Source organism: Odontesthes bonariensis, chromosome 10 (genome assembly GCF_027942865.1).
Source record: "Odontesthes bonariensis isolate fOdoBon6 chromosome 10, fOdoBon6.hap1, whole genome shotgun sequence".
Taxonomy (NCBI): domain Eukaryota; kingdom Metazoa; phylum Chordata; class Actinopteri; order Atheriniformes; family Atherinopsidae; genus Odontesthes; species Odontesthes bonariensis.
Window position 1 is genome coordinate 29,944,555 of NC_134515.1, and position 15,548 is coordinate 29,960,102.

Here is a 15,548-nt window from a genome sequence, read left to right on the forward strand (position 1 = left end):
ATCAATATTTCCATAGATTCCCTGCACATAGAGCTTGTATACTGCACCAGTACGTACAGTATATGTGGGCAGGCTACATATTATACAGTTAATGACCCTAAAAGCCCAGTGTGTCAGTATGTAATGCTTATTCACTGATTTTATTTTATTTTATTTTTTTTTTTTAGATGCTCCCATCTCTGTCTTTCTTTTTGTCTCTGCTCAGCCAGCAAGAGAGCTACAGCTTGAGTCAGAAAACTGAGCAATGGTCTTCCTAAATCTTTCCTTTCTTTCCCGTCTCGATCCCTCACTTTGTAGTTTTAAAAGACTGATTCTTCAGGTTTGCACAAATCCTGTATGTGTGTATACGTGTGAATTAAGTGCTTAGTGGGTGTGTATATGACCTGACTTAGTTTACACTACAGCTAAATACGATAGGACATTCCAGATGCAGTGAATGGGTTGTGGTCTTGCTGTGTTCTCTGTCCTGCATTGACAAAAATCAGTCACAGGATGAGAACAATGAATTAAAGTAGTTGGTTTGTTTCCTGACAAAAGGTTAGCTTTTTAAGCTGCGCCTTCATATGCCAACTCTTATTCTTTCCCTATTTCCTGTTGTGCTCTGCATTTGAATAGATACTCTCAGACTTTAGGGACACAACAGTGAGAAACAAATGCTCAAGGCAATGAATCATGGTGAAACACAGAGGGAAAGAGGTTGTGTGTGCCTTTGCTTGTTTTACTATACTCAAGGGTCAGGAAAGCAGTGAGCCCATTACACTTTTAGGGTCCGACTGCATTGTAGGGACTAAAATGTGCGGTCCTACCAGTTTAAATAGGCTGGTTGTGGGTTAAAACTTTCCCACAAAACACAAGAAGACAAAGAGAAGTGTGAAAATATGTTTTGTATATATGTGTGTCTGCTATGCTAATTATTCCACTTACCATACTGAGAAGGCGAAGTGCTGGCACAGGTATGTGTTGCTTAAAAAAAGCCGACCATATGCAACCAAATTTGATACGCCAGGGATACTTTAGCTTTATAGATTACTTCCTACAACTAGAAAAGAAAGCACATCATGAAATCTGAACACGGGAGAGCAGAAATCTGTTCTCAAGGCCAGGATATGTATATATGAGTGTCCACGGATGTGTGAAGGATTAGGTGCAAGGGGCTGTGTGTTATTATGCAAATCTAAGTGTGCTTGCGTCTTTGCCATGGTCCCTTGCAGGGTTGTGTGTCAAGGTGTTTGAGTTTGGATTTGTAAATAGCTGTGTGTACCTGTTTATTATGTTTCTTTCAAACCTTGTTCAGCAACAGAATAAGATACAGGCATTGGCAAACTGGACCCCAAGGTCTTCTCCCTTTATCCCAGTGTAGAAAGTACTTTTATATACACCGAACAATATATTAAACAGTACATACTGAATTAGAACATATAAAGAAAGTACACATTGATACACTGGCACATAATTTAGATAAAAAGCATCTGGTCTGATTATGTTCTTAAATTAAGTAAATACATTCTTAGATGAACAACAACGCCTGAGATATCAGGGGGTCCTTTGTCCCTACAGCCAAAAGGTTTTTTAACACTGACTGCTGACATGTTCTTCACAAAATGTACTTATTTATTTAATAATTAATTATTATTATTATTATTATTATTAGTAGTAGTAGTAGTAGTAGTAGTAGTAGTAGTAGTAGTATTGTTGTTGCTGTCTAATATACAATCATTGTAAATATTGTAAGAATTTTGAGCTACTTGACTAATTTGAATTGCATCCACTGGGGGATGAATAAAGTATTTTTCTATTCTATTCTATATTCCAATGTGTCATTATAATGTTGCTTCAGTTCATTGTAGTTTAAGGGCATTTGTTTATGCACATCTCTCTTAAAGCTCCTGCCGGCTGAGCTTTTACTCGGTCATTTTAACAACTTGATTCTTTTCTTTTTCAGTCATTCTGTTGTAGATTTGCTGCTGTACCACAGTCATGTTCCATGACCCAATTCCAGACAATCTTTAGCTGTTGGACACATGGCCTCAAATTTGTCTCTAGAATATTTTGGTATGCAGAGGAGTTCATGATCATCTCAGTGACTGCAAGCTATCCTGGTCCTGTGGCTTCAAAACAAACCCAAATCTGAGCTGTGCTATCATATTCTTTTTAGAGAGAAGATGCTTTCTCCTAGCGTCCCTTTAAAAAGGCCATTCTTTTCAATACTGTCATGAACTTTAACATTTAGCATGCTAATCGAGGCCCTTAGAGTCTGACATGTAGCTCTTGTTTTTTTTTGTAATTTCTCCTAGCAATGCTAGGTCTGACCTTGTTGGGACGTCAACTCTTTGTCAACTGTTCTCGAATACACAGCTTCTACATTTTGGCTTAGTTTTTGTTAAAAAGATAATCACAGTGGAGTATGTCATGTGTTGTTGTTCATCTGAGGGAGTATTTACCTCATATTAAGACCAGAGGTCCGTTTCACAAAGCAGGTTTAGTGAAAACTCTGAGTTTATTAACCCTGAAGTGAGGGAAATTCAGAGTTTTCCATTTCACAAAGGGAGGTAGAAAGAGGGGTAACTCCAGCCTGTTTCACAAAGAGAGGTAACTTAACCTATCGGTCAGTTACCGTAGTAATAAGACTCTATGAACCTAACCTGGTCGGGACCAGGTTTTACTCAATGAACCTCGAGTTTCTCTCTGTCTCTGCCTTTTTTCAGCCACACACGCCATTTTATTTCCTCATTTATTCATTCAGTCAGCAGAGTGAGTTCTTCTACTTCCAGAAGTCCATTAGGCACAGTAGGAGGCAACTTTTTTCACCAACATGACATGTCCTTTTGACAACGATCCCGTGGATGAAGGCGCAGCATTATTTAGCAGAGAATTAAATATTCGTCGGGAGATGGTTATCAGACCGCGCATAGATGTTTTAGCATTTACAGACAATTATCTTTTTGAGCGGCACCATCAGAATTTTGTTGGGACAAAAGGAAAAAAGACATAAAAGACAAATAAATATATGTATGAATAGGCTTAAAAAAAGATATAGATAGGCCTATTATATTTTATAAAGACACTTGTGTATTGGGGTGGACTCCCTCCAGGGATTCCCTCAGCCACTGGCCTTCCGTTAGAGGTGGCGGTGCTGGGCAGCACCCGTTTTACGGGCATCTGCCTTCTTTCTGTTGGCTCAGTAGAAGTCTGTGTTAGTTTAAATAGGCTTAATTATTTAACAGAACATGATATACATGAGAAGACATTTATGTGTGTGAAAACAGCATTATGTCGGGGATAAAACAACTGCACAGTGAAATAGCCACTTAATATTTACTTTACAGTGTAAAACATGATCAAAATGAGGTGCCTCCATGCCGAGGTCTCACCTGTTTGAACAAAGTTTTTATATTTCATCTTAAACTGCTGCCAAGTGCGCTTCTCCCCTGCGGGATTGCACCTAAATGAAATAAATGAATGGGTTACCATTTAAGCAGTTTTCCCCTGTAATATTATTGTGATTGTAAAGGACTACATTTAAACTTACGCTTTTGTTGCTGCAGCAGTGTTGCACTTTGCGCATTAAGATTTCCAAATCGAAGTTGGGTAAAAACGTAGGCCCTCTTCCCTGTTGCCATGGTGACTCGTTGAATCAGGGCTCCATTGATGCTGGCTTTTTAAAGTTGTGGTGCACACGCAAAACTCAAGGTGAAACTACTCAGAGTTGTCTAAACTCACTCAAATCAGCGTTTCTGGAACTGAAAACTCAGTTTTCTATCTCAGAGTAGCTCAACTCAGAGTTCAGGAATAGACTCAGAGTTTGTTGAACCTGCTTTGTGAAACGGACCCCGTTTTAGGATCGTATTTATTTATTTATTCTAGAAACCCTTAGATTTGAAAGAGGGTGTACTTTCTTGTTCACATTAATATGTGCTGTGTTTAACCTTAGTTTAGGCCTCTGCTAAGCACTTCAACACTGTAACCCACACAAGTATACAAGTTACCTGACATGGCAGAGTTAAGAGATAATGGCACTCAAACTCCCAACCGCTTCCATATTCTGCAGTGGAGTTGTAGATGCCATAGAGGAGCAATGAAGGAAGTGGAAGCAGCTGCTTCAGCACCATGGACAGAGCTTTGAGAGTCTCACACCCAGGTCATGTCCCTCTGGGGGGACGACGACTACATGTTATCTTTTTTGCCTATCTCTGCATGTGTGAAGGTGTGTATTTAAAGCACACATGTGGTATGCAGTGATGAAGCAGCAGAGCGACAGGCTATGGCCAGACAGGAAGATAAGGAGAGGGTGGGGTGGGGATCAGCAGTGGGAATATGAGGAAGGCAGGATTGTAGTCAACACTCAGTGGCATGCTCTTCAGCTAATGAGAGAGGCAAGGGGTCAGCTTCTAACTACACAAAGATAATGACCGTCTCCAGAAACCATGGCAACTCCAGCCATCCTGAATGCCGCCCACCCCTGCTACCCCCACCCCCTGACTGCGTTCTCATCTTATCCCCACCAAAATGAATTTTATTTTAAAAAAGAAGTACACTGAGGTGAATCAATGCAGGGCTTTTTGACGCTTAATAACTGCCCAGAATTTGCATCTCTACCCATACAGCTTGGAGACATGCATAAAACATGGTGCCGCGGCCCACACCTGAAAGCACATTAAGTATCATTTTCTGCTGCCATTGTGGAAGTAAAAGAAGTGCCAAATTGCAGACAGACAGACCTTGCCCAAGAAATGTTTATTAATTCCAACTTGTGAAAGAGAGAAGAGTGAGAGACATGAGTGATGAGAAAATGGAAAGAAATGGAGTAATAAGGTAAATGTGGCAGTGATTGAGTCAAATGCGTAAACTCTAAAGTGGAGAGAATAAGAACACGCTGTAATAAAACTGTAAGAATACAGTCACAAAAAGTAGTGAAGGGAGAAGCAAGGAGATTATTTTCATTGATTGAAGATACGCACATACACTGATACTTTCCTTTTCTGAATATGAATGTTCATGCCTCTGTGTGTGTGTGCGCGCGTGTGTGTGTGCGCGCGTGTGTGTGTGTGTGTGTGTGTGTGTGTGTGTGCGTGTGTGTGTGTGTGTGTGTGTGTGTGTAAGAGAGCTTTGCCATGCTTTGGGATATCTTGAATATGGCTTGAACCTCTGACAACATAATTACACACAGAGGCTGTGGATTAAGATGTAGCTTAGAGTCTGTATGTGTGACAGTATGTGGTTAAGAACTATGATACAGGCCCTAACACATGCTGTAAAGCACACACACACAAATGCACACTCTCACAATGGCACATTAGCACCATGGACAGCGGCTGACCCCACAGAGAGCCAATTAGAGCTGCTGTGACCAGTCAGCCAGTTAGCCACACACTAAGGCTGCTGGTTTGGATGAGGATAGAGAGCCTTTGGTGTAACAAGGTGGAGGGAACATTCAGTTTTAATGAGAAGAAGGAGGAAGCGTTTTAATGAGGGATGTGGTGGTGTCGTTTGGTACTCCATACCCTGTCTGGCCATTAAGATCTCTTATGAGTAAGTGCTTTGTAATTTGCACTAGTTACTTCTCCAAAGTTATCCAGTGATTGGCAGATATAATATGGGTGTGTAGTGCTATGCTCTGAAGTTTCATAATGTAGTTGTGTGGTGTCTCATGTTACCCATCGGTGGTAGTGACTCCAGAGCTGTAGCACCACTTGTTACTGCAGTTTATTGGGAATTCCTATCTTTTTGGAGGCACAAATCAAGTTTACAAAACCTGTAAGGCTGCAATTTCCTGGAATCCCAAACGTTTACTGAAGACATGATTGTCATGAAATGCACATCTTTATAAGAAAAAGCCACAAACCCTATTTCCAGAAAAGTTGGTAAATTTTCTCAAATTCTACAAAAAATCTAATCTATTATTTGTTAATGCATATCCACCAATCCAAGAAAACATCAGAACTCTTTCAAATGGTGCTTCAGGACGTCATCTGCTTTGCAAAATAAAATGAAAAACAGTAAAGAAAAAAAATAAATACTTTCTAGCAACAATACAACTTGGAGGCACTTTATATGAATGACACATTCCCTGCTGCGATCAATCCAAAATAACCAAATCTAAATGGCTAGTATTGACACCACAAAACAAGAAAAAAAGAACAACAAAGCCCAAAAAGCATTTAAATGGCTGTTCCAACAGTCCAGATATCTTAAGACAGTGGTTGGGGAAGGTACAGAAAGGTGCATAATACAGTTAAGTGCCTGTACAGTATCTTGTAAAACCTTATATTTTAACATGAGCAGGCATTCCTGTCGTAAAACTGAGCTATTAGCATGGTGTTGATGAGACAATGACAGTGTTATCTCCTCCCTACATCACTGCTCATTCCCTCTGATTTTGGACAGGGTTTTCATTTCAGTCTCTGTGTCATTTTTTACCCCACACTGAAACTGCTGCACAGTTTATTGTAACATTTACTCTAACACAGTTATCCATTTGTATTCGTTATTGTCATGTGATGGTCTTTATACTTTGCCTCTTCTTTTCATCACCTCATTTTTGAACAATTTATGGTAGCTTATGTACCTAACTGGTTTAATTTTTCTCAATGCTACTGAATCACTGGCTCCAAAGAAAAGAAAGTATATATTCTTATTTCTCTCTCTGTCCTCTCCTCTCTCTTCAGATGCTCTCAGAGGAATCGATGTGAGCGTGCAGATGAGCCGTATCGTTTCGCCGCTTCTCTCAACCAGTGTGTGAAGGCCACTGTGTATCCAGACAGCATTGCAGTGTCGGAGCCTAGCTTACCAGTAAGCTCAGACAAACACACACACTCACACACACATATACCTACACGGTACACAAAATATTGTAGTCATAACCATTCCTTGTAAACTTGACAATGAAAAAAATACCTCTGACCACCATTTTTGCTACCCACGTAACAGAGGCAGAATGGTCTAAATGAACTCACGAAGTAGTTCACCAAGGCTTGATTGTGGTTGCTGCATAAACATTAGATGAGATGGGAAGGTTTGTTAAAGCTTTTTGTGGGTGTTTAGGCTTACATATGCTCACTTGTTACAGAGCAGTCAATATGTGTGCCAAGACGTGTTTGCGTGGGCGGGTGTGTGGGTGTCGAAGTTGTCAGGGAGCAGCGGAGTCCAGTACATTATTTCCACAAGGACTGAGTAAAAATGGGCCGAGATCATTCAGGAAAGGCTCTTTCTGTCCATGTTGTGATGAATGCTGTTCATCTGCAGTACACACACTGACACATTCTTTGGCATAAAATACCCATCCAGATTGATTTGCTTACAGTAGGACTGGGATTTTATTAGAAATCGACGCAGGGATGTATGAATATTTTTGACATACTTTTATACAGCTCGCAGCCATTAATGCAACCTCAAATGTGAAGCTTTTGCCCCAGAGTTGCAGTGTTAGAGATTTGAAAAAGATTTCTCGGCACTTAAATCCAAATTAACAAAATGCAATTAAGCAAATTCGGCATACTGAAGATATCTTTTCATTACCTGCGTAAGTTATCCTGACAAACCACATGAAAAAAGCTGCCATAAGTGAATGCGCAAATTAATTGACTTTTCAAGAAGATAATGATAGATGTGTACTCATTTAGGACATGGACACGTGGCCCACAGTTATTCTTTTAACATAATAAGAACGGAAGCAAGTTGATAACACATATGAAAACTACGTTCAGTTCCCTAAGAATCAACCTTTTTTTCAAGAAAAAAATGAAAACTTGCTTTAACCTTTTAACCTTGTCAAGCTTTTCCTGACAGGGTTTAAGGGGTTAAACAAGTTTTCATTTTCTTCCAGAACTAATTGGTTAGTAGCCAATTACATCCCAAACCTGACCTCATCCAAACGATGCTTATCGTCAAGGTGATGTAGAGAAAACCAATAGACTCAATCAGATGACAACAGGACCTAAGTAATGTGCAACAAAAAAAACCTGCACAATTCTGACCCACAGACCCAACATAATTTGGCCTCAACACCAAACATAACACTGTCAATAAAAATCCAAAACAAGCAGGAATAGCTTGCATCAGTTTTAAGAGTTTGAACAGGTCGTTAAACTTCCTTTTGGCCAAAACCAAATCCAAGGCCCATAAAATAGTTTTCTCAGGGCTGCTGAGTTCCACTCAAGTTTAGGTATCCACCTTGAAGCGGGAGGACTCTGCATCCTTAGTCTTCTGCACGATGTTAAATTTCCCTTGAATTAGCTTTAGCAGGGTATGCTGATCTGATCGGGGACTGCACTCTGATTAGTCAAAAACGTAAGATCTGCTTTGAAAGCCACAGTTTATTACATTTCAGCAATTAATGTTGTCTTCCTCGTCAGCCATCCCAGTGATGGGATCATCGCACCAAAGCATTCACAGAGCAAACTCACAGTTCACAAATTCCAGAGGGGCCGACAGCTATCTCCATGACAACACAGCCTCCTCCTGTAGGTACCAGGACACACAGAAAAGCTGAGAGAAAAATCAAATTACTCTGACTAAAAAACTGCCACCAATTAGGCTGCTTGCTGCCAAGCTGCAAAAAACACCCACAACCACCATCATCAGGGACGACAGCAGAACAAAAAGAGCAGCAGCTTAACACTCATGCTCAGAGACATGCTTACTTTCTGTAACAACCTTGCTGTGTCTCTGTGTGTTTTTGCATGTAGGAAAGTGTGCGTGGAGAAATTTTGCGTGTTTGTCTGCATATGCGCGGCTGACAATGATGAGAGCTAATTAATGTGAGAGGTTGCTCAGGGAATTCTAAATTGAACAAAAGACATTGATTGCTGTGATTGCTGTAATCAAGCATCTCTCTGACACCTCAGAGCGAAGTAACACAAACATGGTGAAAGTAAAACAGGGGAAGACAAGAGGTCCTCAGCAGAAAAAGAGAAATTATCCTCCACTCGATGGGTATCAGAGTAAGCCAGCTAACGAGGGAGGCAGCGTAGTCGGCTACCGAGACAGTCGGCATCTCTTGAAAGACCCGCAGTTAAGCTGCTCAGCTGCCTCAGCTGTCCCTGTAGCCCCGCGCTGTTTAGTGAGAGGCAGATAAAACAAAGAAAAACTTCAAACGCTATGGCCCAAAAATAACAACTAATGGAACAAGGCTGTGAAATGCCATGGTGATAATTATCCAGACTGCCTCTCTTGGCTGGCGAGCCAGATCACACACCCTGTGCAGAATACATTTATTTATAGATAGAGCATCTGAATAGTCCAACCCCAGTGTCACTGCTCTCCAGAGGATGACTTGAAACGCTTGTACTCTATGTGCATCTGAATGGGCATGCTATATTGCACATATGCTAGAAATTGTATGTGTCCTCAGTTTCTCTGTACCTGCTTCACCCTCTTAACTGAAGGGGAAGAGACAAGAGTGTTTATTTTTTTTCTTTTCATTCAATTTTCTTCATGGAGCTTATATAATATATTGACATCTGTTCCTTCCTGGAATAATCAATTCTACAGACAATCAGAAGTAGTTAGTAATTAGATGTTTTTTAAGGAATACAAACAATTGTTGGCATAGCAAAAGACAGTTTAGCCAACAGCAGTGTGTTCTTTTTCCTCATTCTGTTCGGAGCTCATACTGTTGCACTCAAGCTGCAATGCTTTCCACTAATACTCCGACTATGCTGTCACTTTACCAGAGATGGAATTGTTAATGTTTGTGGTTTTTAAATAATCGATGGATCAGGTGTGTATAAGTGTAGAAAAACTCCTCATTTTTAAACAAATTTCGATTCATGCTCAAAATTTCTGTGTGCAACATTCTCACCAAAAAAACGGATCATGTTCTTACACCCCTTGTGCAGCTTCTGGTGAAGGTGAGCGACGTTCCGGACCTTTCTGCAGGCATCACCTGCTCCTTTGGCAACTTAACAGAGGTGGAGGGGCAAGTAAGTGGCAACCAGATTCTCTGCGTGTCTCCTGCTGCCAAGGATGTCCCTCTCATCCCCACTGACCAAGGTACATGCAGCAAAGACACACATCTATAATGTATTTATAAAGTTGAAGAGTTGTTTGCTTCCAAAAAAAAGGGAGGAATACTGGCTTTTCAATTCCCTGTCTGTCCCTTTTATTTGTCAAGCAGTGAGCTAACTGATTATCTGCACACACACTGGCACTTCTTTAGGCTTCCAAAACTCCTTGTACCAGGGGTTGTCGATCTAACAAGCGCCCATGGATTCAGAATCAGTTCACTTATTGTGAAGTGTGCTACAAACAAGACTGGGCCACATTAGATCTGATGGAGTAGCAGTCAGAGGTCCCATGACTTGTGATCTAGCTGCAGGGCAACAAATCACTACTTCTGATTTGACTAAGAAGGGAAGGTCTGACATGAAAGTCAGTCAGAGAGCGATTGGAGGGGATGATAGAGAAGCTAATGTGGTGGATTACTCTTCTTCTCATAGTGCAACAGTAATCCACTAGTGGTTTTTGATGTATACACACACACACACACACACACACACATATATGTATATATATATATATATATATATATATATATATATATATAAAACAAACATGTAGCAAATAAGAATTGCATTTTCTCACACTAAGGTTTTGTTTTCCAGCAGAGGTCAAATCGGCCATTTTAATTCTAACTCACAAATCAAGGATGTAACATGAAGCTGCCTTTGCCACACAAACACAAAAACGTTTTTAGGCCCAGAGATAAAGATATGCTAATCACCTCTGTTATACTATTCATGGAAATCTCATGACCTTTTAGTTATTTTGCCGGCATGGCACATACATAACATGAATATATTACAGTGGCTTTTTCATCCTATTTGTTTGCAAGCATATATCGTATATCATTATGATTATTAAGATCTGTCGTTTGACAGTAAATGTCTCCTGTTTGCAAGCCAAGATGGCTGCAGGGTGACAAACTAAACACCCTGAATAATATATCCTATGCAGTGTGTGGAGACCACTGTGTGTTTTAGAGGGTTTGCTAATCCTCCCTCCTGTGAGTAAATGACAGCCATGTTTGCTCAGAGCTCCCACTGGGGCTGGTGCATTAGGCGCTCATATAAATGTTCTCCCTCAGGTAAATGTCAACCAATCCTCCCTCGAAGCCTTCCCATCATCCAACTTGCTATCCACCCAGCTGTTCACACCTCACTTTTTTTCCCCGTCCACATCCATTCTCCTGAGGCCCCTTTTGCTGATCTCTTCTGCCTCTAGTCCCTTTAGCAAGTCTTTCTAGCTGTTGCACACAAACATTGATGGCCATGACCTGAGGAGAAATTAGCAGATGAAGAGAAGAGGGGAGAACGTGTCTCAAACGTGATACAAAAGGTAGTAGGAGTAGAAATTAGAATAAAACTCTGGGGCAGAAGGAGAGGTCAGAATAGAACTGTGAGGACACTGGGCTCATTAAAGAAAATAGCGGGGAAGTTTTATGCAGACAGGACCTGTAGCTCGTTGTCAGGTCCTGTGAGACCAATGTGCAGTATTAGAAGTCTGCTATGAGCCCCGCTGCTTAGACGTGTGTGAAACAAACCCTCATTCCCAACAGGTGCTGTAGAGAGAGCTGGGCACTGAGGGTCAGTCTAGCCTCCTACACACTGAATGTCATCTGAAACTCCCCACAAACACATTTACAAACACGCAGATTTATGGAGTTTGTATTCTCATGAGAAAAGATGAGAAACTGTCTTTATGGAGCACAGCCAGAAAATGCAAGTAAACAAATGTTCTTCTGATTAAATGGCTCCTTTGACATGGGCATTTGCACAATTTGTTGTATATGCTATACATATTCAGAAATGCTGCTTTTCTACTTTTCATGATGATCTGAGACTGTAAATATAATGCCTGCGTGTGTCCAAACGATCTTGAATTCGATTAGATTGACGTTTTTCCTAAGTGTCTTTGGACTAGACTTTGAACACCCACATTGCCCCAGGGGCATGTTTACTACTGTGTAGCATTCAGTCCTCTTTTATCAACAGTCTGTAAACATCTGAGAACCGAGGAGACCAGTTGCTGGACCTTTGGGGGAGAAATGCCGTCCAATTCTTGTCTGATAGGGGATTCTAGCTGCCCAGCAGTCCCTGGTCTTCTTTGTCGTATTTTACGTTTCATGATGCACGTGATGTTTTCATTTGGTGAAAGGTGCTGGACTACAGACAAGTCAATCCAGCACCTGAACTCTTGAACTATGAAGCCATGCTGTTGTAATAGATGTGATGCAGTGCGCTGTATGACATTGTCTTGCTTCTCTGAAAAAAGATATCATCTTGATGGGAGCACATGTTGCTGTAAAACCGGAACATACCTTTCAGCACTGATGTTCCCTTTTTAAGTTGTTTCCAGTTTCCAGTTCCATTGGCACAAATACCCCCCCCCCCCAAAAAAGAAAAACTATCAGAGATGTAGGCTTTTGAAGTGAATGCTGATAACAAAATTTCCAAAAAGTATTTCCTCTTCTCCTCAGTTTATTTTAAATTAGGTTTGGCCTCGAGAAGATGAAGGTGTTTCTGTATCATGTTCACATATGGCTTCTTCTTCTTTCCTTGATATACCTTTAACCTGCATTTGTTGCAAAATGGAACTGCCCTTGAGGGCATTTTTATATTTGTATATAGTTAAATTTTTTGCGTTGTTTATTTGTTATTTTCATGTGTACATATAAGCACAATTTGGAGATGCACCTTCATTTCGTTGTACTTCGGTGCAATGACAATAGAGCTTTCTATTTCTCTTATTCCTACTTCGTTTGCGGATGGCACGGTGAACTGTGTTCACAGGCAATTATTTCCAAAATGTTCATGAGCCCATGCAGGGATTTCCAGGACAGAATTTTTACGCAGTGCCTCCTGAGACCCCAAAGACCAGTACTGTTGTTGACAGAGCAGGCTCCAGATTCTTGAAATCTTTTTCATGATATTATTTACTGAAGTTGGTGGAAACCTAAAAGACTTTTACACTAATCCCAAAATGCTAATTAGCTCCGAGAGACTCATTTTATATGCAATCATGTTACTGACCTGTTGCCAATTTATCTAATCTCTTTGTGAAATAGTCAAATGTCTCACTTTCAAGATTTGATATGTTTTCTATGTTTTGTTTTTAATGAAAAATTCCTTGGTGAGTTTTGGAAATCATTGGATCCTCTCTATGTACATTTCACACAGCGTTCCAACTTGTTTGGAATTGGGAATTGGGATTGTAACAGATTGATCAGTAAATGTTGATCTTTTCTCTTTCAGACTGGTCAGGCGTTGAGCTGAGGCTCAACTCTAAGGAGACTGGTCAGATGCTTATCAGCACAGAGATCAAGTTTTTCAACTGTAGCGTCCACCAGCTGTGAGTATCGCTCTCTGAGTTCATTCTTTTTTTTTTTTCTTAAAGCAGTTACCAAGACATGCTGCCCATAAGTACTGAATCAGTGCTTTGGGATTAGTTAGAATCTGTTCTTCTTTCAGCCAGCCCCACTCCCTTATATTTACCCTTTGTAAAAAACTAATACAAATGTTTGCATTGATGTGCTAATGAAGTCTTCTTCTTAAACATGCTGCACTACAAAGCATGCTGCTTTCTGCCTAACACGTCATCAGTTGAGATTTCACGCCCATTTTCATGCCACATCCTTCCCTGATTGAGTGATGTCGATTTGAATACCCCAGATTGGAGATTTCAATGTCAGCAGGGCTTTTGCTATCCTTCAGCTTGTGTATGGTCTGAAGGCCTCACTGACTTGAGAATGTGACTGAATGGAGAGAAGAGTCAGCACAGTGAGGGTATTACAGCAGTGACACTAGCTGGAAGGGTGCTGGAATCATAGCATGTCACCTAAACCTTTGATTGCCCCCATGACATTAAAAGAAAATGTTTTACCCAATGGGCAAGGCCACTCTGAATCTCTGCCCATTGTTCACTTTCTTCTTCCACATCTTCTTCTGCTGCCTGAGAATGCTCAAACACACAGAGACAGATGCACTTAGAAAAGGGCACATGCTCTTTGCATGCTCTGGTTCCAACCCCTGCTCTCTCTTTCCCTCCCTTTTACACACATACTGTGCACTGACTTGCCTGAAGGTGAACGGGTCCTATTCTTCAGAATTAGTGTGCTTGCCACAGATCTCTTTCATGCTTTTGCACCGATAAATATTTCAGAATAAGCAAATGTGCATAACTCAACCTTATATTAGGGTGAGTAAAAGACAGGGACAGCCATTTGAGACTTAAATACACTTGCTGAACAACTGTTCATGAATGCACAGTGTGGCAAATGATGTTACAATCAATTGAAAATGAGTGTTGTCTTTGGCAACACACAGAGAATACTGTGTTTTTAAGTTGCATCCATTTAACTTAGGCACATTGATGGGAATTGCCTTTACTTTCATATTTACTCTGCGGAGGTATAATTCATGGGTATGGATATATGTCAGATATGTTGTACACCTTCTACGTTAACTAATGAAGTAATGCATGACTCTTGTTGATTTAATGTGTGAATTAATTCAGGAGGTATCACAAATCCTTGTTGCTCACGTCACTATTACTTTATTTGATTTGTTCATCTTTAATATATCATCAGTTAAATATGCCACTTTTTGAACTTGAGTGGAAAAAAATATTTAAACTTAGGGTATTAAAATGCTACTTAACATCAATGCATCATTGATGATAATCAGATAATCAAATTCATAATGATGGACACTTTTAATATTTTTGATGAGTATGAATGTAGAATTTGTAATGTAACGTTAACTTTCTGATATTTTTACTTCTACTTGAGGAAAGGATCTGGATACTGCTTTCTGTCCAGTCAGTTCAGCATGTATCTAATGGTGAATCAAACACACATACTGACATTTTGTGCATGCAAAACTACTCGCATGCAAACACACACATGCTCCAGCAGCTGGTAATGACAGCAACACTCCAACAATGCAGGGCTAATGGTAATTGCAGGATCAAGCTGTGCCAATGTTTTACTTGTCCTCATTACTCAAAGTTCTGCCACACCATCTCGCCCCTTCTTTTTCTCCATTTGATTGTAGTTACGAGGGTGAATATTCAGTTTCCCATTCACACATGACACGCAGTGTTAATGTATGCCAGCAGAAAATAATATGCAGGGAGAACTGGGTGCAGAAGCTACTGAGTTCTGTGCCAGGCACAAGGGCACAACAACAGCAGGTGCCCACTTGGGGTCTGAACTCATTTCCTTTGTGGCACTTCGCCCACTTTGGCAAACTCGCTGTCCCTCTTTGACTGCTCACCCATTGTCTGTTTTTTTGGGGGGGGGGTTTGTGTTCATGCAGGTGTCTGTCATGTGTGAACAGTGCCTTCCGCTGCCACTGGTGCAAATACCGCAACCTGTGTACCCATGACCCCTCCAGCTGTTCCTTCCAGGAAGGACGAGTCAACACCTCTGAGGTTAGTGGAGCACACATGCGCACACACACGCCCACAAACCTTCAGTTTCCCCACTGCCTGCACCTTTCTCTGTTGAAGCACTGTGTCAGCCTCAAGGCATGTCTTCAGAAGACAGACAT

General features: G+C 40.7%; 1 protein-coding gene across 1 annotated transcript in view; it reads left to right on the forward strand.

Moving 5' to 3' along the window:
- plxna2 (plexin A2) overlaps nt 1-15,548 on the forward strand; it is a 201,442-nt gene that overhangs the window by 112,003 nt on the left and 73,891 nt on the right. Inside the window, exons 6-9 of the mRNA XM_075475207.1 lie at nt 6,666-6,789; nt 9,837-9,990; nt 13,251-13,347; nt 15,315-15,429. Of these exons, the coding sequence (XP_075331322.1) occupies nt 6,666-6,789; nt 9,837-9,990; nt 13,251-13,347; nt 15,315-15,429 (490 nt within the window). The remainder of the gene's footprint in view (nt 1-6,665; nt 6,790-9,836; nt 9,991-13,250; nt 13,348-15,314; nt 15,430-15,548) is intronic.